Source organism: Gymnoscopelus braueri (assembly GCF_963280865.1).
Source record: "Gymnoscopelus braueri genome assembly, chromosome: 11".
Classification (NCBI taxonomy): domain Eukaryota; kingdom Metazoa; phylum Chordata; class Actinopteri; order Myctophiformes; family Myctophidae; genus Gymnoscopelus; species Gymnoscopelus braueri.
Genome location: NC_137613.1, coordinates 46,701,674 through 46,728,608, shown reverse-complemented (window position 1 = coordinate 46,728,608; position 26,935 = coordinate 46,701,674). Strand labels below are relative to the sequence as shown.

The following is a 26,935-nucleotide window of genomic DNA, read 5'->3' as shown; positions in this document are numbered from 1 at the left end:
TTGCATGACAATTAATCATCGACCAATTATCGTGATTGTGACAGGCTTGGTCGGCGGTGGTCCGGGGCAGGTGTTCGTCTGGAACGAGCCGTCCTCGGGGGGCGCCGCGGCGCCGGCCAGCGTGAAGCGCGAGGCGCCGGGGAGCGACACGGCGGCCGGCAGCGGCAGGAGGAAAAAGCAGGCGACCACTCGCCGGTTCGTCTACAACATCCCGCCCGAGCCGGAGGAGGGCTTCGACGAGGGCATGTTCATCCAACCGTCTGCTTCCTACCCCCGGGAGGACTTCTCCTACCTCTCTGAGAACGCCGGTATGGCACGCACGCACGCACAGACACACACACACACACACACACACACACACACACACAATCCACCTGCATGCATACGCATTTTCCACAATGATCTCACCCGAGTCCGCACAGCCATAATTCAAACTGCATGTATATATATATATATATATATATATATATTTTCTGCAAGGCAAAAAAAAAAACTCTGTTCATTGTGCCAGAGGCTACATTTTCTAACGTCCAGTGGTGGAAAAAGTACTCAAATGTTTTTACTTACGTAAAAGAATCAATACTGCAATGTAGAAGTAGTCTGCTACAAGTAAAAGTCCGGAATTCAAAATTTACTTGAGTAAAAGTACAAATGTATTGGTATCAAAATGTACTTAAAGTACCAAAAGTTAAAAGTACTAAAATGTTTGAAAATAGCAGATCTGCAAGCTCACAACGTGTTGTGAGCTTGTAGATCTGCTATTTTCAAATAGCCTAGGTATAAAATAGGGCTAAATTGGTTAATGTATGTTTTATAATGTAATAATTTGTAAAGTACCTAGTAACTAACGTTTTCAGATAATTGTAGTGGATTGATAATTGTAGTGTAGTACTATATTTGCCACTGAGATGTAGTGGAGTTGGAGTAAAAGTATAGACAATTGGAAATACTCCAGTAAAGTAAAAGTACCTCAACATTGTACAGTACTTGAGTAAATGTACTTAGTCACTTTACACCACTGGTAACGTCGTATTCTAATCTAGTCCCGTACGGGTTTGTAACTCCGCCAGTGTACAAAATGGAACCAAATGGACCCTTACAGGAGTTCATGGAGGGAGGAAAAGTAGAATTATGTAGAAGTTTGACCGGTTTAATCTGTTTAAAGCCATGTTGTTTTAGCTACCATGTCTAATGCCATGCGTTCTAATCTGGCCTAGTGTTTTCACTTATATAATATACACAACACACCAGTGGTTCTCAAAGTGGGGTCTGGGGACCCCCTGGGGTCCTTGCGGGGGTTCCAGAGTCCACTTGGTTCCATTCTTTTTTTACACTTTCAGAGTAAAATGAACACTGAGGAATTTACAGTTATTTTTTTAACCCATTTAGACCGGGAAAGTATCTGTGTCATTTTAGATTTCTTTGGCTGTTCAAAAATCGTGAAAATTCGTGCACATCTTTGAATAGATATCTTTTAAAGCGAATATTTATAAAATATGTTTGTTCCAGGGACCTCCAGAAACAAAAACAAAACAAACAAAAAGATTTGAGTTACATATGTTTCAAAAAAATATATGTATTCAAATTCATTTAGTTTAGTTTAGTTTATTAGCACATTGTTATAAACAAATGTATAGAAAAAATACATAGAAACAATACGTATCAAATGACAAGGAAAGGAAGAAGCCGGCAGGCTTACAAGCTTGTAGATCTGTTATTTTTGAATAGCCCAAAGTATAAAATAATGGTTATAGCTAAAAAAAAGAACACTAAAATGACACAGTATGCGTTCCCCGTCTCAATGGGTTAGTCAAATGGGGGTCCGTTGCCTTAATGCGTATCAAACTCGAGGTCCTTGAAAATAAAAAAAGTGGAGAACCACTGCTCCGGAGGGAGCGGCGGTGGCCTCCTGCATTGCGCCTCCTCGCGGCCCTGTGTGCCGTGGATGGAACTGCCATTTATGTCAATTAGCATCACAGCTTAACTAGCTGTCTCCTCCTGTCTGCTGCATCACAGCCCCGGCCGGACGGACCGGACATCCTCCTCCTCCTCCTCCTCCTTATACTGCCTCATTTTCTCTTCCTTCTCTTTCCATCTTCCTCCGTTTCCATCTCTCTCTCCCTCCCTCTATCCCTTCCTATCTCTCTCCGTTTGCCTCTCTCTCTCTGTCTATCTTTCAGCTCCTAGTCTGGTATTTCTGATGGCTCCATTAAGCACAGCGCTCTATGAAAGCATAATGATATCACATATTAAACAGAGTGCTATTGGGAGGAGTGGAGGGGTACGAAGAAGTGGTGTGTGTGTGTGTGTGTGTGTGTGTGTGTGTGTGTGTGTGTGTGTGTGTGTGTGTGTGTGTGTGTGTGTGTGAGAGAATAGTAAGAACATTAAGTGTGTGTTCATGAGATATGGTGCAGAGAGTGTGGTGAGCATTGCGCGTGAGGGTGTGAGGTGCGTGCATGTGTGTGTGTGTGTGAGAGAGAGAGAGAGACCCATACACACACACACACCAGACCACCTAATGCAGCGGGATGTAGAAAGCCGTCCTCCCCACGGCCCCTTTCCGAACGCCCCTCTAACGTGCCTCAGTCTCCCCAACTCCACGTAGACCTTTTTAATGCCTGCATGAAGTCCATCAGAGTCTCCTAATGGCCTGGAGAGACGCTCCATGATGTAGGAGTGCGTCTGTGTTTGTGTTTTAACCACTTAAAACCCTACATACTTATCTGACTGGGGTCCCCCGGGGCTCTATTCTAGGGGCCGCTATTATTTTTCCATCTACACCAAATCTCTCAAGTTTGTTTTTTAAAATAAATTTAGAGTAGGCAATTATTTTTTACCCCTTTTTCTCCCCAATTTAGTCGCCAATAGGCTCTATGCACGGCAGCCATATTGGAAAGAAATTGGGTCTCCTCTTACTTCCTTCACAGGTGTTACCAATGACACTAATGAAGGCTCTGTTCCATTCTGGTCAAACAGAGTCAGGGTGCTGATATTGTGCATGTTGGCTCACTGGAAAACACTCTGCTACACCAGTGGGTCTCAAAGTGTGGACCAGGGACCCTCATGGTTCCTTGAGGGGGTTATAAATGGCCCCTAGAAGGTGTGTAACTCTGAACCGTGGTGCACCGGATGCACGGTGGATTCGAACACACAACCTCCGTGGTGGTGGGCAGGGACTTTACCACTGCGCCACCCGAGCAAAAGCCCAGACCAAATCTCCTGTTAGCTGATCTGTGAGCTTGTAGATCTGTAGTCATTGATTTGAAGTCATATCACAAGTAGATGCATGCAAATTCTGCTTTTTGGGAAGGATCTTTCCCTTCGGGGGACACGGCTGTCATAATGGCGGCCCCCTCTATGGATCGCAGGCCTTTTATTGTGGCTTAACAGCCTGTTTGCAACCTTAAGCAGAGCTTTATTTGGGGAAAGCTGAAGCGCTGTGCGCTAAACATGGACGACGTGCATGAAGAAGTGATGCAGTCAGGGGAGTTAACCACACCATTCCTAGCGTCCCTATTCTCGACAAGCTCACAAAGCGTCGCATCACCGGCGCTTTGTGAGCTTGCAGATCTGCCATTTTCACCCAATGTTCTCTATAAACCTTTTGCCTATAAATGACATGCCCAAAATAGGGATAGATTATTAACCCATTAAGACCTGGAACGTCATTTTTTCGATTTGAGCTAAAAAGCATTATTTTACACTTTGGCTGTACAAAAATAGCAGATCTACAAGCTCATAGCGCGGCACCGAGTGCCGTGCTATGAGCTTGTAGATCTGCTATTTTTGAAAAATCTAGAAAATGTGTGCAAATCTTTGAATATATATCTCTTAAAGCGAACATTTTTGACTCGAATCTTTGCTTCTGGGGGGTCCCTGGAACAAAATATTTTTGAGATGGGGGTCCGTAGCCAAATACATATAATTTTGGAGGTCCTTGACATGAAAAAGTTTGAGCACCGCTGAAGCTATTCTGGGCAGAACAGTCGCTGAAACTACCTACGATCTACAATCTCACAACGTTGCCAAGTTGCGGCGCGTTTGTGAGCTCGTACCGTAGATCGTCCGTTTCCGGACAGAAGATGTTTGAAAGGAAATCCTAGCGGTGCCCAGTGCAGAGCCCTGGGGGACCCCGGTCAGCTAAGTATATAGGGTTTTAAGTGGCCGAGGCTCCTGGGTTGCTTTGTGCAGTGTTAGTGCTCTCCGCCCCAGAGGACCCGCGGCCAATAAATTCTTGGGTCCTCTCCAAACACGACCGTTGGCTTGTTTAAAAGGGGTGGGCTGCCTGCCCTGTGGGCCGCTCCCCACACACACACACACACACACACACACACACACACACACACACACACACACACACACACACACACACACACACACACACACACACACACACACAGCATATAAAGAAAGATAAGCAGGCAAAGTGCATTTGCATACACACTTGTCTCATTCTTGAAGCGCAGTCACACACACACACACACACACACACACACACACACACACACACCCCTGCGGACACGAGGTGCAAAGCTGCTAGGGGTGGCCTTTTCTCCTCCCTAATCCACCGTAATGCACTGGGGCTGTCCTCGCCATTCCAAATATTGACCCAGTGAGAGTGGACACGCACGCACTCACACACACACACACACACACAGGGGCGTGTCTTTTAAAGGGGAGCTCTAATCCCTGTGTGGCTGGAGAAACCGGACACGCGCACACATACACACACACCCACACCCACCCACCCTGGCGTGCACACACAGGTGCGCACACACACACACACACGTGTGCACACACACACACCCACCGAAAGCGGATTGTAAGCCGAGCCGGTTGTGTGAGAGCCGTGCGACTCTTGTCATTGTGTCACGTAACCCCTTCCTCCCTGCCTTGCCTGTCTGTGGGGGGTGTTTTTAGCCTGTTGTGTAAAGCAGTGGTTTTCACATGTTTTTCATGTCAAGGAACCCCCCCCCCAAATTGATATGTACTATATTTGGCCGGAGACCCCTAATCTGGGGGCGAAAAAAGTGTGCCAGGGACCCCTAGAACAGTGGTTCTCAAACTTTTTTCATGTCAAGGACCCCCAAAATGATGTTTTTTTTTTGCTGCGGACCCCCCTGTCACAAAAAATATATTTTGTGCCAGGGATTTTTCAAAAATAGCAGATCTACAAGCTCATAGCGTGGCACTCGGTGCCACGCTATGAGCTTGTATGACATAGGTGGTCATAATGATTATTAACCAATTTAGCTTGGGACCCCCTGGACTTCAAGGACCCCTGGGAGGTCCCTGAACCCCACTTAAGAGTAAGCTGCAGCCTGCAGGGGAGCAACAAGCCACTTTGCAATTTGCATACAGTAGGATTACGTTTGCGGGCGGGGGGGGGGGCGGGGTGTGGATGGGTGGGGTTGTTTACGCAAGGTGTTGTGTTGTGAAGTAGGGTTCCAACTAGCCAATTATTCTGTCAAGTTCTATTTTGATTAAAGGTAGGGTACTGGAAGTGATTTACTTTGGTTAAAATAAGTGTTAAATACCTCTATATGCTGATAGTACTCATTGCTATAGAGCGTTTGTTCAGTAAAAGGAGTCTCCCATGTCTCTCTCCAGCTCTTTATTAAACAGAAAATGCATTTTCAGTGCTCTCTCCTGATTGGCTTAAATGTTGTACCTACCTGAAAATTTACTATATTCTGTTTTACTAAAGAGCTGGAGAGACCCCTGTGACCGAGCAAACGCTCTGTAGCAATGATTACTATCAGAATATAGTACATTAACCTTTTTAATGAAACAAAAAAAAATACCCCAAAATATCACTTACCCTACCCTAACCCTAATCCTAACTGTATAATTGTGTTTTTCGGGATAATATACAAAAAAATCTATGAATCAACGCAAAATGAATTGTACGTGCTTTTAAAAAATATATATGAAGCCCTATTTTATACATTGACAGCCAATCTAAAAGCTCACGTGTGTCGCTAGATTTGTAGATCTGCCATTTTCGCTTTCTGAAAATAGTTTATTTCATTCAAATCGATGATTTTTTCATAATCGATTAAATCACTTTGCTACTACTAAATCAAGCCACTTTGCATACAGTAGGTTTGTATGTGCAAGGTGTTGTGTGCATTCCCCAGGGGCTCAACTGACTTGCACCCCCCCCCCCCCCCTCCTCTCTATCTCTGTCGATTTGTTGATAGAATATAACACATTGTTAAAAGAATGATCAAAAATCCCTATTCATAATTCAATTAACCTACAGCATCTGTTCTAATAATTCGGTTTTGATACATTTTAGCCCTATAAACTACTTTTAACCCGTTAAAACCGGGAACGCATCTGTGTAACCACTTAAACCATAATTTGATACTTTGGCTATTCAAAAATAGCAGATCTACAAGCTCATAGCGCCGCACGCTATGAGCTTGTAGATCTGCAATCTTTTGAAAATTTTTGATTTAAAAAAAATAATAATCTTTGAATACATATATTTTTTCAAGCAAACATTTGTAGCTCAAATCTTTGCTTCTGGAGGTACAAAATGTTTTCAGATGGGGGTCCGTGGCCAAATACATATCATTTTGGGGGTCCTGAACATGGGACATGAAAAAGTTTGAGCACCACTGACATAGCAACATGGGTTTTTCAGAAAACTGTTAGGATTTAGAAGACATTTGTAGAATCAGCCTCAGGTCTTAATGTGTTATAGATACCAAATAGACACCATAAACAAATGTTATTTAAGTGTAATTGTTTGCTGTTGTGACGTTGTGCATTCTCCAGGGGCTCTCGACTGACTTTCATCTCTCTCTCCCCCACACCCTCTCTCTCTCTCTCTCTGGTCCCTCCCCCGTTTCCTAGAGTTGGCCAACCAAATCCAGTACAGCCTCCTGCAAGACTCGCAGCAAGGAGAGTCGTGGGAAAACGGTAAGACTTCCTCACACTCCCCTCGTCTTAATTATCCACCCCCGGCGACTCCCAAACCCGTGGGCCCGGGGACCACCTGTTGGGCACTGAGCATATTGCAAGTGGGCCCCCCAAATAATTGGCAAAAAACACTATGATTCAATTGATAATATAACACGAATATTGTTGCTGTTGGGCAGAAACCATATTTTTTTTTAACTTGTGTTTTTTTCATAAATTAACGCCCTACTTGATCATACTACAGCGTCACACAAAAGCATTAAAAGTAGCAGATCTACAAGTTCGCGTTTTTTCTGAAAAGTTCTGAAAAGTATCAGTTTTGGACATATGAGGTTTCCACGCCGACAGAGACGGATCTAAAAAAGTATGCATATTATTAACTTAACGTATAATATGTTATTATTGATCCAAGCTGGAACACAATCGATAAACACGCTCTGAAAATGGGTCCATTTGGTTCCACTCGGCACACTCTCGAATTAAATTCAGAGTTAGATGGGGGTCCGTGGCCTGACGCACATCAATCTGGGGGGGTCCTTGAATCTCTGCACTACAGTATACTCTGTATTGTTTTAGTCTAGAGATAAACAGATCAATATAGCACCTTGCTTCATGTCTGTTGGATCGCCGCTTCACTTTGCACGGGCCAAATCAGATTAACATAAACCTGTGCGTGTCTGTTTTTTTAACCCCTCAGGGTTAAAATAGCACCCTGGATTTAGGAATGGTGGTAAAGGAAAGTAATTGCCCACGCTCATCCCTGGCTTTTGTGTGTTTTGATGAACTTCTGCAAATAATGATGTTTCACACAAGGAAGTACATTATCATTAGTATGGCTGCAACTATTGAATATATATATATATATATATATATATAGTATTTTTTTCCATCACAAAATATTATAATATATTATAAAAGATATTGATTAAAAAATCAATATATTTTATAATTGATTACATCTGTTAGTTCGATCCCTAATACCTTGCTATATTAGCTTGTTATGATGCCAAAAATGTGGCACTTACCACCTTACACACACACACACACACACACACACACACACACACACACACACACACGGGGCGAATACACAGGTGACCTGGTCCTCATCAACCATCTCCCCCAGCCCCTGTCCTAGCAACCTGCCCTAGCGACGGCCGTGTTTGTTGGGCTGTGTGTGGCTCAAACAAAAGGCCAGACCCCGTCAGCCCCCCACCCTCCCCCCACCCTCCATGATAAAGAATAGCACACACACACACACACACACACACACACACACACACACACACACTCTGCAGCCCCTTCACAATCAATACATACCTTGTTTATTAGCACAGCCAGCTGTCCAGCGTAGCCTGTTGGCAGAGATGTCTAGTCAAGGCCAGCGTAGCGTTTGTATGGAAAACACACAGAGGGCATGTTGTTGCTGTCGGGGGCAGAAACCTCTTATCTCCACGTTTTAACTTGTGTTTTTCCGTAAATTAACGCCTTATTTGATCACGCTACAGCGGCACACAAAACTAGCAGATCCGCGTTTCGAGCTTGTCGATCTGCTGTTTTCTAATTTGAATCCTGAAAAGTATAACGGTTTTGGACATATGAGGTTTCCACCCCGACGGAGACGGTATGCTATATAGGCATTGGAAACATAAGATAGTGCTAATTTAACATTGAAGGTGTGCTTGCGTACACATGCAAAGGTTCAGAAATGTATTTCTCTGTTGCAACAATGCCTCTTGAGTCTTGGCAATAGCTTGTAATGCTGTTGGAAAGCCTGTTTATTTCCCCTTTTTAAATGGTGCCCCATTTGTAAGGAATTCTGTGTTTTGAGCCCATGAAAAATGTGACCCCATGTGTGTGCCATGGGGTCCATGTCTCCCCAATAGGATCCCACTCTAACAGACCTTCAACCATTAAAAGGGCTGTTCCACTAATCTTATCCGAGAGACAGGCCTTAATTTTCCCATACACCTGCTGGCCTGACTCCCTCTGTTTTTACGGAGGTTTCTCCCCCCCCCCCCAGAGGGGGGGAGAGAGGGGAAACAGCCTAGGAACTCCTGGGCTCTGTGTCTCCCCATAGGATCCCACTCTAACAGACCTCTGTTAGAGTGGGATCCTATGGGGAAGGGCATGTATCCTAGGGAGAGACACAGAGCCCCCCCAGGTACACCCCATGTACCCCTGCACCTGGGGTGAGGAAGCTCAAAACAAAGAGTCAAATAGCAACAGCAGAATACGAATACGTTTGGCATTTTTCATGGGCTCTGCTTGTGAAAAATGCCTGTTCCCCAGAAACGGGGCATCATTTGAAAGAGAAATAAACTTGCCAAACTGTATAAAAGTCATTGCCAAGAAGCATTGTTGCAAAAGAGAATTAATCTACCAAACACACATTTTCCAACTTTTTGTGCTACGTTCATATATAACTGTACAAAATATAAAATTGGGTATTCATTTATGAAAACACATAAAAAGATGAAACTTGGAGATGATGACGGTATTGTTACATTCATGTGATCTCATCAGAGCACACACAGAGACTGGCATAACTCATTAAAACCAGGAACGCACCTGTGTAACCACTTAAAAAACATTTTTATACATTATTTTTATTTTTATACAAGCTCATAGTGCCGCGCTACGAGCTTGTAGATCTGCTGTTTTTGAATAGCCAAAGTGAAAATCTTTGAATATATATATATATATATATATATATATATATATATATATATATATATATATATATATATATATATATATATATTCTTTTAAAGCAAACATTTTAACTCAAATCTTTGCTTCTGGGGGGTCCCTGGAACAAAATATTATGAGATGGGGGGTCGGCTGCCAAATCCATATACATTTGGGTGGTCCTTGACACGAAAATGTTTGAGCACGACTGACATGGCGACATACGTTTTTCAGAAAACTGTTAGGATTTTAGAAGATTTAGGTCTTAATGGGTTAAGGAATATTCCTCAGTATAGTGACGTCTGTCCACATGTAAAGGCATCAGTTTACTTGCGAAGACATTATCACCTCCAGAAAACATCCCTGTTGGACCAGGAACCCACATTAGACTCATTTGGTTATTACCCTGAGAGAGGGGGAGGGGGGGGGGGGGTGAGTGGGGGGTCGGCCTGTTGCCATGCAGCATGACACATTTACTCCATTTAAAAACGAGGTGAAGTTATTAACCCTTTGAGACCTGAAGCCGATTCTACAAATGTCTTCTAGAATCCCAACAGTTTTCAGAAAAAACGTAATGTTTCTATATCAGTGGTGCTCAAACTTTTTCATGTCAAGGACCCCCCAAAACGATATGAATTTGGCCATCTCAAAATTTGGCCATCTCAAAACATTTTGTTAAAAGATTTGAGTTTAAAAATGTTTGCTTTAAAATAATATATATTCAAAAGATTTGCACGCATTTTTACGATATTTTTTTTTTGCAGATCTACAAGCTCGTACATCTGCTATTTTTTTTTTGCTCAAATCAAAAAAGTGACACCAATGCGTTCCAGGTCTTAATGGGTTGTTAAGCAGGGCGTTGTGTGAGCACCCCCCCCCCCCCCCACACACACACACGCAGCTTTAGGACAGAGCCAAAACACCCTTCCCTCCCTTTGAAGTGAAGTGTGTGTGTGTGTGGGTGCTGGTGCTGGTGCTTTTTTAGAATGAGACAAACTCACTGTTGATGTTATGACTTTGACTGTATCATTTAACCCAGGGGTTTCCCAAACCTTTCCATACCAAGGACCCTTCAACTAGTCATATAGCCTCTCTGGCTACTGCCACCCTCTATTGCCAAGTGGATTTAAAACAAAGGGGTGGAAAAATAGCCAATCTGCAAGCTCACAATGCATCGCGAGTTGTGAGCTTGTAGATCATTTTGAAAGCGATTTAAACTGGCACAATAAGCTGACATTAGGTAGATAGATAGATAGATATAGAGAAAATATTTTTGCCCTGCTTTCCAATTGGTCCCCTGGCGCCCCCTGGAGGCCACTGCACCACCCCCCTGTGCTTTTAAGCTGTTATTCACAATTCTTATTTGATAAGTTCTGTTTTACTCCAATGTTTTCTAACATTACCAGTGGAAAAACTATCCTAATATAACACAAACATATAGACCCCCCCCCCCCTCCCCATAAATGAATTCCCTATTTTGTCATACTAGGCCTACAGTGTCACACAAAATTAGCAAAAAATAACCGACCTACAAGCTCACACAGCGCGTTGTGAGCTTGTAGATCTGCGTGTGTCTGTAAATATCGAACAAATGAGAAGTATTAAGAATAGCTTGTGACTAAATAGTAACTGCATTGGAACTCAGGTTCTTTGTTTTTTTAGTTTTTTTTCCTGAAAAGTAACAGTTTTAGACATACAAGGTCTCCAACAGACAGCGACCATATGCAGTTTAAAACGTCATAGTTGTGTTGTCTACTGTTAGTCCTTGTGTAAGAGTTCAGTAAGTCCAAGCAGAGAATGAAAACATCCCTATTCCTGTTTCAAATGTATTTTGTTGGAGGAGCTACAGTCGGTGCGTATTTGTTTATATTTGGACCATTAATATAGTGCTGTAGAGAGAATTTGATAAGCTGGAGACATCTAATATCAATATTTGCTCCATAAATAAACCCTAATCAATCCGCCTTGTTCACACACCTGAACCCATGCCCACTTCCCCGGAGATATCCAACATTCTGTAGAAGCCTTTCATTCCTAAAGAGTGTCATTTGTTATTCAGTAACCACAACATTGGGTTGACACACACACACACACACACACACACACACACACACACACACACACACACACACACACACACACACACACAGCTCTACAGATGATTAATATGATATTCAGGTTTTAATCCCTATCCGAGTGGATCCGATTTGTATTTTGGGTGTTAAGGATGTTATTTGATTAATCACACTTATATCTCATGTTTATTTACATAATATTTGATGAGATAATGCTGTGATCACAGATCGGACATCAAAGTGATCCCAATGCTGTTTTTTTGTTTTGAACAACTCAAAATCCAAAGCTGATCCACTTGGCTAGGGAATAGCTGTTAGCTCCCAGTAGAAAATTCATACTGTTCTACTGGGAGCTAACAGTGTGCGGACTTCCCCTCTTTACCTCTAATGTACGTATTGATGTCCAGCACCTGATATGTTTTTTGGGATGTGCATGCTTACCTCTGGAATAACCACTTGAATTCCAGAACCCATATATCGCAACACGTTGAGAGCTTGTAGTTTTTGGCGAAGAGATTTGCTGTAGACGGAAAAAAAAGTATTGTTTCACTAAGACTAGAGGGTTTAAGTGCTTTAAAAGTTTGGAACTCTTGGGCCCAGGTGATTTTCATATATATGGCTTTAGCCAGTGTTTCTCAATGTGGGTACACAATGGTTCACAGTAGAAGCAAACATGAATAATCAGTGGTGTAAAGTAACTAAGTACATTTACTCAAGTACTGTACTTAAGTACAAATTTGAGGTATTTATTTACTTTACTGGAGTTTTTTCCAATTTTCAGTACTTTTACTTCTACTCCACTACATCTCAGAGGCAAATATTGTACTTTTACTCCTCTACAATTATTTGAAAACTTTAGTTACTAGTTACTTTGTAGATTTGTATTATCATTACAAAACATACATTATCCAATTTACATTCCGACCATTTGAAAATAGCCGATCTACAAACTCACAATGCGTCGCGATGCGACACATCATGAGCTTGTAGATCTGCTATTTTCAAAAGATTTTTATACATTTGAAAACTTGTGAAATGGGACATTCTGCACAATGAGTACTTTTACTTTTGGTACTTTAGGTACATTTTGTTACCAATACTTTTTGTACATATACTCAAGTAAATTTAGAACTTGTAACCGAGTATTTCTACATTGCAGTATTGATACTTTTACTTAAAACGTAAAACATGTGAGTACTTTTTCCACCACTGTGAATAATGAATGACGCTACCACATCAACCACGTCGCTAACCAGTCTCTGAACCTGTGTGTGTGTGTGTTTGTTTTGTCACCCTTGTGCGTCCCCAGGCGAGACGTCCGACCTGGCCCTCAATAAGCTCAAGTGTCCCCACTGCAACTACATTGCCAAGCACCGGCGCACGCTCAAGAGGCACCTCATCATCCACTCGGGCGTTCGTTCCTTCAGCTGCGACATCTGCGGCAAGCTGTTCACCCGCCGCGAGCACGTCAAGAGACATTCCCTGGTGGGTACCGCACACACACACTACATGGAGGCCCCGCCGTGCACGCACACACACTCTACACATGAAGGCCCGTTGTGCATGCAAACACACTCTATATACATGTCGTACATGGGCAACTGGCGGCCCAGGGGCCACATGCGTCCCCCACCTTCACTTAATGTGGCCCGCAGGTTAATATCGGATTACTGATATATTATTGATTTCAGCTGTTACAATTCCAAACATGCAAACATGACCCGCTTTAATTATTTCAGTCTTTATTAGTAGCTTAATGACTAGTATTAAAATTATATTGTCTTTTTTATGTCCAATGTATTTGTATTTAAGTTCATAAAGTTAACATAAGTATAACTAAATGCATTTGAAATGAAATTAAAAGAATACTTTTCAGGATTCCAATTCAAAACTAGCAAAAAAAAAATCTGGATTCCAATTTAAAAATAGCAGATAGCAGCTCAAAACGTGTCGCACTGCGACGCGTTTTGAACTTGTAGATCGGCTATTTTTGCTACTTTTGTGTGACATATAATAGCGAAGTACAGCATTAATTTACAAAGTTAAATACGGAGATAAGACGTGTCTGCCCTACAGTATTTGCAATGTTGCCCACTGGAGTGAGTGTGGAAATATAGTGGCCCTCTCCATCATCAAAGTTGCCCACCGCTGCTCTACATGGAGGCCCGCCATGCACGCAAACACACACTACATGGAGGCCCGCAGTGGCTTCCCAGCCAAATGAGTATTTTCATTTAACAACGTTAAAACACTGGCGTCCATATTGTGGGCATCTCAGTATGCGCAAACTATCGACAAAATGGCACATTTAACACGCTAACCACAAGGCCACTGAGCTGGTACACTGTTACGGACTCAACTTAACCCATTAAGACCTGAAGCCGATTCTACAAATGTCTTCTAAATCCCAACAGTATTCTAAAAAACCTTTGTTGCTACATCAGTGGTTCTCAAACCTTTTCATAATTGTCAAGGTGATATGCATTTGGCTGCCGACCCCCATCTCAAAATAGTTGGTTCCAGGGACCCCCAGGAGCAAAGATTTTAGTTAAAAATGTTCGCTTTAAAATAATATATATATTCACAGATTTGCACACATTTAAAAAAAAATAGCAGATCTACAAGCTCATAGCCGCACTATGAGCTTGTATATCTGCTATTTTTGAATAGCCAATGTGTAAGATAATGTTTTTTTTTAGCTCAAATCAAAAAATGACACCGATGCGTTCCCGGTCTTAATGGGTTAAAACAAATAAAACATAATCACTTATCATAAGGGTGAGTGTTTCTCCGAGTGTTTCTCCAAGTCCTCTCAAAGTACAGAGCTGTTTGCATTGGAAGACCATGTGTCCACAGTTATACAATAATATCTACCCTTTTGGCATTCATTCTGCTTGTAATGCCAATTTAAGTATTGCCTGACAGAGAGGGACAATGCAATGTGCTAGCTTTACACAAGCATTATGCCTGTAGCCTCCATTTCACATTGTGTGTATGGAGGTTCAGACTTAATCCTATCCAGTTCCAGAGCTGAGAGAGGGTTAACTCTCTGGTCACATCTCAAAGCAAATGTCAAGCTGTTTTTTAAATCCTGGTGGGATTAGAGAAAAACAATATTTCAACATCTACTTTTGGAAGATGATTAACAAAACATCTTAGTTTCAGGTGTATATCCAGCCTACCTGTGGTGTCAACAGGTTTGCTAAAGCTTTCCACATCTCCCCTCTGAATGAACAGCATACTCCTAAAATGCATTAATGTTTTTCTCTAATGAATCAAATATCACTTTACTATAACTACATTTAGATTCAAACTGTATCCTTCTCTCTTTTACATAAAGCCATGACAACTCCCAACACGATGGCCCCAAAATTCCTCCAATGTTATGGTTACAATTAACTAGTAACTTAATTAGTAACATTAACACATTGGGTGCCAAAACCGTATATATACGTTTTTTCAAAAACTGACGTCAGGTGCCACACCGTACATATATATTATATATATATTTATATATATATATATATTTTTTTCACAGCACCAGGAGATATCATTGTTCGAAGATTTAGACTCCAATCCACTTCCTGGTTAACTTATGACTTCAAAAACCTGTATCTCGGCTCCTGTGTACTTTTTTTTTTACAATGTTAATTTAACTATTTTCAACTGGCTGCAACTATGGAACGGATTACCGAATGTTTTTAATTTTTTCCCCCCGATTGTACGAGACCTGTATGTGTGTAATGAGGGGATCACCGTGAGGACGGTGATCACTGAAAATATTTTGTGACTACTTGAAAAAGGTTCAAAAATTGTTTAAAATCCTGGCACTCAACATATAATATTTTAATAAACCTCTGGCACCCCAAGTGTTAATTATCAATAGGCCTACATAATTAATAGATTATTTAAATCGCGACTGTCGCGCACGTGTGTGTATAAAAATACACGTTGTGGCTCAAAATCAAGTGAATGATTTCATGCGGAATCATGCTCTAATGATCATTTAGCTATGTTTGAATTCATATAGTTTAATGCCACATTGCACGTAACACATAAAACTGTAATTATGTGCGGATGTTATGAATCCACGCCTGATCATATTTCTTGTGATTCTTGTGTGTATGTTAAGTTCTTCTCTGAGGGCTGAAGCAGCATGACCTTGGAGACCCTGCATAATGAATATATAAAAAACGCATTCCAACATTAGACCCTTCTAAAATGAGTGTAAACTTAACCCATTCAATCCGGGAACGCATTGTGTCATTTTAGATTTTAGCTATAACCATTATTTTATACTTTGGCTAGTCAAAAATAGCAGATATACAAGCTCATAGCACGGCACCAAGTGCCACGCTATGAGCTTGTAGATCTGCTATTTTTGAAAAATCTTGAAAATGTGTGCAAATCTATGAGTATATATACGTTTTTGAAGGGGACATTTTTGACTCAAATCTTTGCTTCTGGGGGGTCCCTGGAACACAATATTTTCAGATGGGGGTCTGCGTCCAAATACATATAATTTTGGGTGGTCCTTGACATGAAAAGGTTTGAGAACCACTGATATTATAGCAACATACGTTTTTTTTCTTCAGAAAACTTAGGATTTAGAAGACATTTGTAGACGCCTTCCTGCTCATAAAGGGTTAAAGCCATGATAATTCTTCCACATATTGGTGGGTCCTGCAGCGTGCATGGCGCTCTTCTCTAAATATTATTGGTACATAAAGTTTCTTTCCCCGGGTACCGTCAGGTCAACATGGAGTCGTCGGCACACTTTTAGTCAAAACATCTTACACCGTTTAAGACAAACAGTAGCAAGTCACTCCATGACGGTATTACTATAATGTAACTGTCTGGCAGAAACCTCTTATCTCCACATTCTAGCTTTTTATGTTTTTTCGTAAGTTAACGCCCTACTTTATCATACTACAGCGTCACACGAAAGCATCAAAAGTAGCAGATGTACAAGCTTGTAGATCTGCTACTTTTGCTATTTTTTTATTTGAATCCTGAAAAGTAACAGTTTTGGATATAGGATATGGTATATGAGGTGGAAACCTTGTGTTCCAATGGATCCAATGTAATTAATATTTGGTCACAAGCTCTTGTTAATACTTTTCATTGGTTCCGTATTTATAAAACCCACAGACAGACTTAATCACATAATTCACTTAATTTATTTTTCAAAAATAGCAAAAACAGTCAATCTACAGTACAAGCTCAGGAACTGTAATATGACGAAGTATAGGGCATTCATTTATGAAAATACTTTTCATACGAGGAGATATTTTCCTTTGCCTCTTTGACCAACCCCAAAAAATCTCTCGGATTTCTGACTGTCCATTAATACCCTCTCTCTCTCTCTCTCTCTCTCTCTCTCTCTCTCTCTCTCTCTCTACAGGTGCACAAGAAGGACAAAAAGTACAAGTGCATGGTGTGCAAGAAGATCTTCATGCTGGCGGCGAGCGTGGGCATCCGCCACGGCTCGCGGCGCTACGGCGTGTGCGTGGACTGCGCCGACTCCCACCAGGCCACGCAGGAGGGCCTGGACGCCATGGAGTTCCCCCGGGACGACGACTTCGACGGCGAGGAGGCCGACCTGGACCTGGAGGGCGAAGACCCCGCCGACAACGACCAATCAGCCTGGGGCGAGGGCGACACTGGTGCCGCCCTCGAGGAGGACTGACAATTTTTTAGTTTTTTTTCCACACACACAAAAAAAGAAGCTTAAGAAACAAAACTACGAAGAAAACAAAAAACCCAACAACAAAAAAAAGAGAAAGAAAATAATGTTTTAATATATATCTGTTTAAAAAAAAAACTAGCTGGTAAACAATCAACAACTCCAAAGTGCTATCACAACCTCGAGGTTACTTCCACGCAAGTGTGTGACAAAGATAGACAAATAGTGAATTAAAAAAAGCTTTGGGTAGAGTGGGGGGGGGTTCTAAGATGTACAGATTTTATTATCGTTGAGATATGCGTATGACTCTGGGCCCAGCGCCCACTGGAGAGATTCTAAAGAGGAGTCCTTTGAGAAAATCAGGTTCTTGGTGATGTATTTTTATCTCCTGTTTTTCTTTCTTTGGGGGGGTGGGGGGATATTGGGGGGTTCGAACGATGTACAGAGTTTTTAACCACTTGAACCCTAGCGTCCCGATTCTGAGGGGCGAGCATTCGGGCTGCAAATAGCAGACCTACAGTATAAGCTCACAACATGTCGTGTTGCGAGCTTATATATATATATCGTGTGCTTTCGGCGAAGTGATTTGATGCAGAGGGACCTAGTGCAGAGCCCTGGGGGACTCGGGTCAACTGTGTATGTAGGGTTTAAGTGGTTAAGATAACGATAGGCCAATCATCTAAAGAAAAATAAAGAGAGAAATGTTAATTATTTAATTTATGAAGAGTTCTAGAGTTCTAATGGTCTTATTAAATGCTATAATTTGTAATTTGTTTCTGTCTATGTCTGCGAGCAGAGGCTAGCTGTGGGTTTTCTGCCCAAATCTTGAAAGTATAATCGCGCCGCGCGCTGAGTCGCGCCGACGCGGAAAGAAAGAGCATTATTTGCCGTCGGAAAGATTTTTTTTCCCTTTTTTAACTTTGCTCTGTAGAATCAACTTGTTTAGATGCCCTAAATGTTTTATTATTATATTATTATTTCCTTATTTCTTTTTTTTTCTTTTCCCTGCACAAATCTTGGAACCAAAAAATCTGTTTTGTGACTCTAAATGTACCACAGCCATATTTATGACTTTAATTTAAGAGAAGGCTGTGCTATTTGTGCCAAGCAGACCGCACACCAAGATTTAGCAGGAATCACACACAAATAAATAAATAAATAAAAAAACTACTGAAAAACGCTTAATAAAAAAACTAGGAACGGCGTGTGGGGGTGGGGTGGGGCGAGGGGGGGTGGGGGGAGGGTTGTCTGTGGAACTAAAAAAAAGAAAGAAAAAAATCAAAAGTACAATGGGAAATGTTCTTGCTAGCTTTATACAAATCACGGCGTCACAGCAAACACTTTATTATAAAAAAAAGAAGCATTTTTGACTTTCACTTAAAGCTTGAATTTTTGCCAAATGACGAGAACGTTTGGTGCTGTAATGCTTGTCGCAAAATACTGGACCTACAGGCTGTATATGATGTTTTTTTATAATCATAAGGCTTAATACTGACTCAGTTAAAAATCTAATCAGCTTAAACAATAGAACACTGTTGTGCTACGGCGACTATCAGGTAATGCTTTGCCATCTTTTTTAAAGCTTTTTGTTTTTATTTAATGCACACACACACATACCATTTTTTGTCAAACTGCCGGTAGTTAGGGCTGGGCGATTTATAGCGATGTTCTATCGATATCGTGATGTGAGACTAGATACTGCCTGGGATTTTGGATACCTTGATATTGTGATAAGTGCATAAGTGTTGTCTTTAATCACTTAAGCCTTGTTTTATACTTTAGAATTTTCAAAACTTTTCAAAAATAGTGTAAGTAGTGGATCCACAAGCTCACAAGCTTTGGGTTATTTTTGAAAAAGTTTTGAAATATTGGGGGGGAAAAAATCACAATACGATATTATGATCACAATATCGATGTTGAGGCATTTGGTAAAAAAAAGATCTAATATTGGATTTTGTCCACATGGCCCAGCCCTACCGGCAGTCAGTGATGTTCTAAGGACCTAAGCGGAGATGGATCGCTGTATACGTTTGTTTATATTAGGTACTGAGTTATATATATATATATAGTAAATTTATATATTTTGGATCACTTGAACGTTGGGTGCGTGGGAGAGGGGAGGCGAGTGGAATTCTTTTGATGTGATGTATGAAGTCTGAAAGAACGAACTCCGTTTTGGTTTTCCTCGTTTATACAAAATGACATCCATGGGATAATTTGATTTGATAGAAGTCCTTTTTTTTCTCGTTCTGTCAATTAGGTCTGCCAGGTCGGACAACGCTTTTGTCCCCCTCTATGGCACCTCATAGACATGCACTTAACTTTTGCGTTCATCAATTTTCTTCTCTTTTTGTTTGATGTATCTTTGCTTTCCCCCCCAGAAGCGGGTCTGAATGGAACTATTATGAGAAACTGTTGTTTTCCTTTTATTCTTTTTTTTTCTCTTCCCAGTGCGCTACTCTTTTGTTTTTATTACACATTTTTTTTGTTTTGTTATTTAATATTATATATGTATATTGACTCCAAAATGCAATCAAGACTGTTAATTTCTATTTGTCCAACCAAAATTGTTTGTCTTTTTAATTATTGTTGAATTATAATGTATGCGAAAAAGCCAGGTTGCAAACTTTATATTAGTGTAGAGAGAATCCTTGCTCTGTGTCTGTAATTGTCCAGATTTAAAAAAAAGAGATGTTTTTCTTATTCTCTGGAATCATTCACTTTACCATAGAAAGCATATCGTCGCTGTTAGGGTGGAAACCTTGTGTGTCCAAAAGCAGTCGTTATCATTATTTTAAAAACATTTTAGTGAAAATAGCCGATCTACAAGCTCACAACGCCTCGCATTGCGAGGCGTTGTGAGCTTGTTAGATCGGCTATTTTCACTACTTTTGTGTGCCACTCATGATGAACTAGGCTTTTCATTTAAGAAAAAAACATCAAAAGTTGAAACATGGAGATATGAGGTTTCTAAACCTAACAGTGACGATATGGTTTTATTTTGTCCTTTCTACCGATGTCTCCTTTTTTTTCTTTTTTTCATTAAGCACATATTTTGTAAAGAAACACGGATTGTTTGCGGGTCTAAACCTTGGAACAGCGGTGTCTGTTCATATGCAGTGGAATATACGTAATATGTATCAATGTGCTATTAATGACAGCCGACGTTAACCTCCCTTTGACTGTCCTCAGAAAACAAAACACACAAAAAAGTCCCTCACCCTCCCTGTGTTGACATTTGTCACCTTTCCAATCACTGTGGGGGAGGGCTTATATAAATATAAATATATATATATATATTGAGAATATTATATGAGAAGATCTAAATATATATATTATATTAAGATATTATTTAACTAGTGGATTTACTCGGTGGAATTTAGCAAACGCAAAAATCCAAACTTGGTAGTAGTTCAAAGTTCAAATCTCTCGCTCTCCGTTCACACAGCGTCGCTTGCCCATCACCCCATTGTCTCGTTTTTATTTTGTTTTTTTGTTTTTATACTATTCTACCATCCTACTGATTTTACTGTAAGAAAAACTCAACAACTACCATGTCTGGTTTTAGATTTTAATGCTGTATTTGTTATACGGACAACAAAGAAAAGAGAGAAACTGAAGAAGAAAAAAAAAGAACATTAACAAAAACACTACAGATATAAAAGCAGGTTTTTTTCCCGGCTGTATTTTTTTACGCTGTTGCAAAAAAAGAAAAAGGTTGTATTTTTCAATTTTTTCTCTGGAACTTAACAGTGATGCAAAACTTGGGGAGGCCACACACGCACACACACACACACGCTCACACACAAACAAATACCATACACCCACAGACACAAACACCATACATCCCCACGCACACACACACCATGGTCCCCCGTCCGAACACACAGGCAAATTCAGGTTACTCTTTTTACGTTTTTATCAGACCTTTTTCAAAGAATTGAACTACATCCTCCTTGTTTTTTCTGTCTCAATTGTACTACTGTTCCTCTCTATACTACATTTTACAAATAAAACTTTGATATTGCTTTACTGGTGCTCTCGCTCTATTCATTTTCATCATGGATTTTGTGAACTTGACACACATTCCTGGTATTGGAAAGCCTTAAATTCTTTACACTTAGTGGTGCGTTTAGTAGAAGCTTAAATCATCGAGAAACTTTGAAATACAACTATATGAAAATCTCTATAGTATGCCGATTCCAAAATATTGCTGCTTTTCTATCCCAGTGTTTCTTACATTTTCATGTCAAGGACCACCAAATTTAAATGTATTTGGCCACAGACCCCCATCTTGTAGAGACCCGACCTCATGACAGAACATCTGTTGTTTAAAAAGATATTTCAAATGTTTTCAAGAGTTTTGAAGCTTTTATTTCTTAAATAGCTCAAGTATACAATAGGAGTGGTTAGACTTGTTTTGATGCTATATAAACTCATGTCACTGGGGACCTAAAGGGGTCCCCACACCCCATTTTGAAGAACCTATGTTCTATCCTACCAGGTAGTTCACTGCATGTCTGAACTAGGCCCTGATTAGACAGGTCACTTAAACTACATGGTAGGATATAAAACCAGCAGTACTAGAGGTCCTGGTAGGATATAAAATCAGCAGTACTTGTGAGAATGACAAGCTTAGCGGTTGAAATTAGTACAGAGGCATGGTGTAGAGTTCAACCAGGAGGTGTATTCATCAAACCAACAAATATAACATTCAATTATTGTTACAACACTGACATGGTGGTGTACAGCTTTCCACCACTCTCAGAACTGGCAGCTTTTTATACCAGCTTCAGCTAATGAGCCTGGACTGCTCCATTCCAAGGGGTGAATTGTAAATCTAAAACATTATAAATACATGAATACCTATACAGTTAATCCACATAGAAATATATTACAAACTCTTAAGAACTACAACAATCATGATTCTTTATCCTTTTTCACACTATGCTACAACATAAATATCAATAGCAAAAGCACATCACAACTCCCCTCTGACCTCCTGACTATGGTCCAGCCCAATCTACTGAAACACACCAGGTACTGTTAAGCATTCATTCAATCAAACTCAACACAACATACATATTGCACTAAGGTGAACTGTGCAAATTACTGGAAGTGCCAATGTGCTGTACAAATATCATTTAATCAATAAGGGTTACATCAAAACATAAGTAACAGAGGACCTCTCTCTGTTAGCACTACAGGTCCTGGTAGGATATAAAACCAGCAGTACTAGAGGTCCTGGTAGGATATAAAACCAGCAGTACTAGAGGTCCTGGTAGGATATACTGTAAACCAGGAGTACTAGATGTTCTTGTAGGATATAAAAGGTCCTGGTGATCAGACAGTAGACATCTGCACATACCATACTAACAGTAGTAGTACATATTGAAACACATGGTACAGATACAACTGGACTTCATTATATATTTTAAGTAGACTAAACTATCAAAATGTTGAAACTATATTAATTTCTATCTTACAATGTAAGAGGAAAATAATTCACTTATCCACTAATTCACAAAAACACACGAATCCCTGGTGCTTTCCACTTAACCTGTTGTCCAGAATTCAGATTTCAACAAATAAAAACATGTAATACACAGGTGCTTTGTTAAATAGTGTCATTAAAATGTGAGTTAGATTAGAGATTTCCTACCGTGATTTATGAGCTACGCTGCCACCTGCTGTTACGAGTTACAATTACAGTCATCAGGTGAAATACTTGTCCTTGTGTAGTCCTGACACAAGAGGGCAGCACCTGCCTTCCTGTGGTCTTGTACTGGTCTGCTTCTGGCTGATCCTACCAAGCCCCCAGAGTTGCTGAGAAACATTGAAGCTGCCACCCCAGTGGCCAAAGCTGGAACTGCAGGCGGGGAGAAATACATGCACGCGCAAAACATACTGAGAGATATTTATATTTATACATATAAATATGTAAACATATTATACATACATACATATGCATTTACATATAAATATGCATCTCGAGTGTATTTAATAAATATCTCGCGTTCAATCCTTCACACACGGGCTGCCGTAGAACGCAAAAATGACACTAGTGCGCATGCTCATAACTCTATGGGGATACAAAATCGAACCAATAATTCTACTTCCGGCAGGTTTCCGGGTGCTTCAAAACGCCACTGAGCACATTCATTGAAATGATAGCTGGGGGCGGGGCAATCCGCCCTCTAGTTATATTATACCTCTATGGATCCTACAGCTTCAGTGTCTCAATCGGATTCGTTACAACATGGCACTCAGTATTAATTACAATATTAATTAATGAATTGATTATAATGAAATCTATGAACAGTGGCATATTTGAGGCGCTCCATATCAGCCATGTTGGTAATGGGTTAAATCAACATGCAAAAGAATCAGACGATTCTGAAACGGGGGAGAGTGTTTTAAAATCAGTTTTGGTTTCTTATTTCTTATTTTATTTCATTTTATTACAGTCCACTAAGCTATTATTCTCATTGTTAGCCTATCTTGTTTTCTATTGTATTGCTGCTGTTGCAGTCTTGCTGACCATCACACCACAATTAGCTGCTTGTACCTGTATGAATGAGAGTGACAATGAGCCCCTCTTGATTCTCTTGCACTGTATTATTATTATTATTATTATTATTATTATTATTATTATTATTATTATTATTATTATTATTATCATTATTATTATTATTATTATTATTATTATTATTATTATTATTATTACTATTATTATTATTATTATTATCATTATTATTATTATTATTATTATTATTGTTCTTTTTATTTATTTTTACTTAAAGAGGTGGTGCCATGGTTTTGCACTTTTTCTGTTTTTCATGTGTCTATGAGGTTGATAGAACTTCATTAAGCCCACTGGTGGTGCTTTTATGGTGTTTTATGTCTTCTCTGACTATTTTGAGTTTCTTCCTGGAGGCTGAAACCTTGAGGGTCAAACGTGCCAATAGAAAAACAGACATTTAATGACACAGTAAAAATATACCCTCCCCCTCATTATCATAACACAACAGGTGTGGGCATGAGGAGGAGGAGGGACTAGGACAGGTGGGTGGTGCTAAGGTGGTGGAGGAGGTGCTACGGTGAGAACCAGGTATACTTAATGAACTGGAGGCGTGCCCGCATAAAAACATAATTTTAACACTTTCTGTACACTTTTTGGAAAAAAATCTTCCTCCTAGTATAACCATAATACCTGATGATTATGTTTTAGGGGGGGGAAATCACTGAAAATCACGGCACCCCGTCTTTAAGCAGCCACAGACTACATGCAGAATGGTGTTATACATTATAATGTTTTTTCCCCTACTGCATAATACTGGTTCATGGTGGGTCATTTTAGATTCATTGCGGCAAAACATTGTTTGATATTGATGTCCTATGATTTTTTAAGTGGCATGGTCCCTGGATTATGTCAATTTATTCCATTCTGTTTTGGAGAATATTAATTGTTTTTTAGTTTTCAAAATTTTCTAACCACATGAAAGTAGCAGATCTACAAGCTCAGTCCTGTTGTGAGCTTATAGATCTACTATTTTCGGCGGAGAGTCCTCACCGATGCGCGCTGAGTTTGAAATCGGTTCGGTCCCATATATGCGCATAATAACCATATGGGCATAGAGGTCAGATTGGTGGTTCTGGACAACTGGATCGGTTGGATTGGCAGGTGGTCGGTCGGATGGTTTTCAAGATACGTGAACAACAGATGGACAGGCGGACACACAGATGGACAGAGATTTCACGCATTTATTGTAAGAAAAAAATAAAACAGTTGTTTTATGTTAGCCTGGTTAAATGAAACAGCAATTATGAGGGCTTACTATTAATAATACACCAATTCATATTCTTCCTAAAAGGTTTGTAACCACTCCCAGCTGTTGTTTCTCACTTAAGCTGGTTTAATTCACCTTCTAACTGTTTTATCTTCAGGGTCAGGTTGTTGTTGTCCATCTGTAACTCATTTCTCTCCAGGGTCACGTTGTCACATCTGGTCTGTAACTTCCTCTCGGCTATGAGAAGAGAAGAAGAAAACTCAACATTGATCGATGTTTAATTTTCAACAATCTATTATATCGATATGCAAACAGAAAAATATTGTATTGTTTGACTTTGTATCGTATTGAATCGTTTTGCAATGCAAATAATCAATTTTAATGATGCTAAGTACTTCTGCGTTGTATTTAGCAATTTTAAGAAGAAAAAAGAGAGGGGTTTAATAACTTTTCCATTACATTACATTATATTCCATTACAATGTATTTGACAGAGAATCACTGTTTACTTATTTATATCCATAATAATACACTTTCCCTTAAAAAACCTGCACTCTCCACACGTTTCACACAGATTCAATTTGTTTTGCTAAATAGTTATTGTATCGATTTTAAATCATTGAATCGTATCGTATCGCCATGAATGAACCAATATTGTCCATGTATCGTATCGTCAACCATATGTCGTGATGCGTATCGTATCGCTGTTAAAATGTATCGTTACACCCCTATTAAACACACTTTACTCTCACTGCTATTGTTGTACTGAGTTTCAATGGAGCTGGGAGGTGCTAACTGCAAAGCCACAACTTTCATTAGGCTAAAGAAACTCAGGGTGTTCTCATTAGGAGTGAAAAGGCAGGGTATGATCAGAAATGACAACATGAGGGGCACGGTGGCGCAGTCGGTAGCGCTGTCGCCTCACAGCTAGGTCCTGGGTTCGATTCCCGCCGGGGACGCTGTGGGCGCTGGGGGCGTGTCCTCTCCTCCGCGTCATCAGTGCCCTAATCTGAGTTCCCAGAAGTTTTTCGCCTCGCATACAAACGGGAGCGGCGAGGAACTTCTGGGCCAAAGCCCTGGTATTTCTGGGCGGGATGTAACTTACGCTCAGAATCTGAGCGGACACGCCTCTTACCGGTCTACTCGTCTAAAAAGTCCGACGAGAGGCAAACAGCAGTACACAACAATGGCGGCCGCAATTTCTCAAGGGGAAATTGCTTCCCGTCGCTCCTATTTACATGTAAGACCCACTGCATGTGGATCCCGCCCCCTTTTCTTCATTGGCTGTTGATTTGAATCAGAAATCAGTGGCCGCGCCCCTGCTGTCCAGGCTTTGAGCCGAAGCCTCCCAGACTATCAGTGCCCATACCCTCGGTGGGGTTGGCGAAAGGGCCTCTCTGTGCAGGAGTTTGCATGTTCTGCCTGTGTCCCCTAGGGTAGGTACCCTCACAAAAAAAAATCTTGGTCTCTATACTGCCTCCCCCTGGTCAGCCAGGGCGCCTGATGGAGGGGAAAGGAACTGGTTTGAATAACGTGTTCCTTCCTGTACGTCCAACCGGGGAAACTCCCCCATGTCCGGTGATAAGAAGCGGCTTGCTAGCTCCGCATTGAAGGAGGCATGAGCCCAGTTTTAGGACATAATATTCATATCTTGCTAAGTAAATCATGACCACACATGGATATCTGGTTTATTGCGGGACGGTGTGTTGCCTATAAATAACGCCTGCACCTGTAAGATTTGCGTTGGGACCTGCGGTTACCGCG

The 26,935-nt window shown here is 40.7% G+C and overlaps 1 protein-coding gene across 1 annotated transcript in view; it reads left to right on the top strand.

The window, feature by feature from the left end:
* The window catches only part of zbtb10 (zinc finger and BTB domain containing 10), a 38,395-nt gene extending 16,981 nt beyond the window's left edge, over positions 1-21,414 (top strand). Inside the window, exons 3-6 of the mRNA XM_080442435.1 lie at positions 45-308; positions 6,865-6,930; positions 13,006-13,181; positions 17,101-21,414. Coding sequence (XP_080298561.1) covers positions 45-308; positions 6,865-6,930; positions 13,006-13,181; positions 17,101-17,385 — 791 coding nt within the window. The 3' untranslated portion in view covers positions 17,386-21,414. The remainder of the gene's footprint in view (positions 1-44; positions 309-6,864; positions 6,931-13,005; positions 13,182-17,100) is intronic.
* The last annotated feature ends 5,521 nt before the right edge of the window (positions 21,415-26,935 follow it).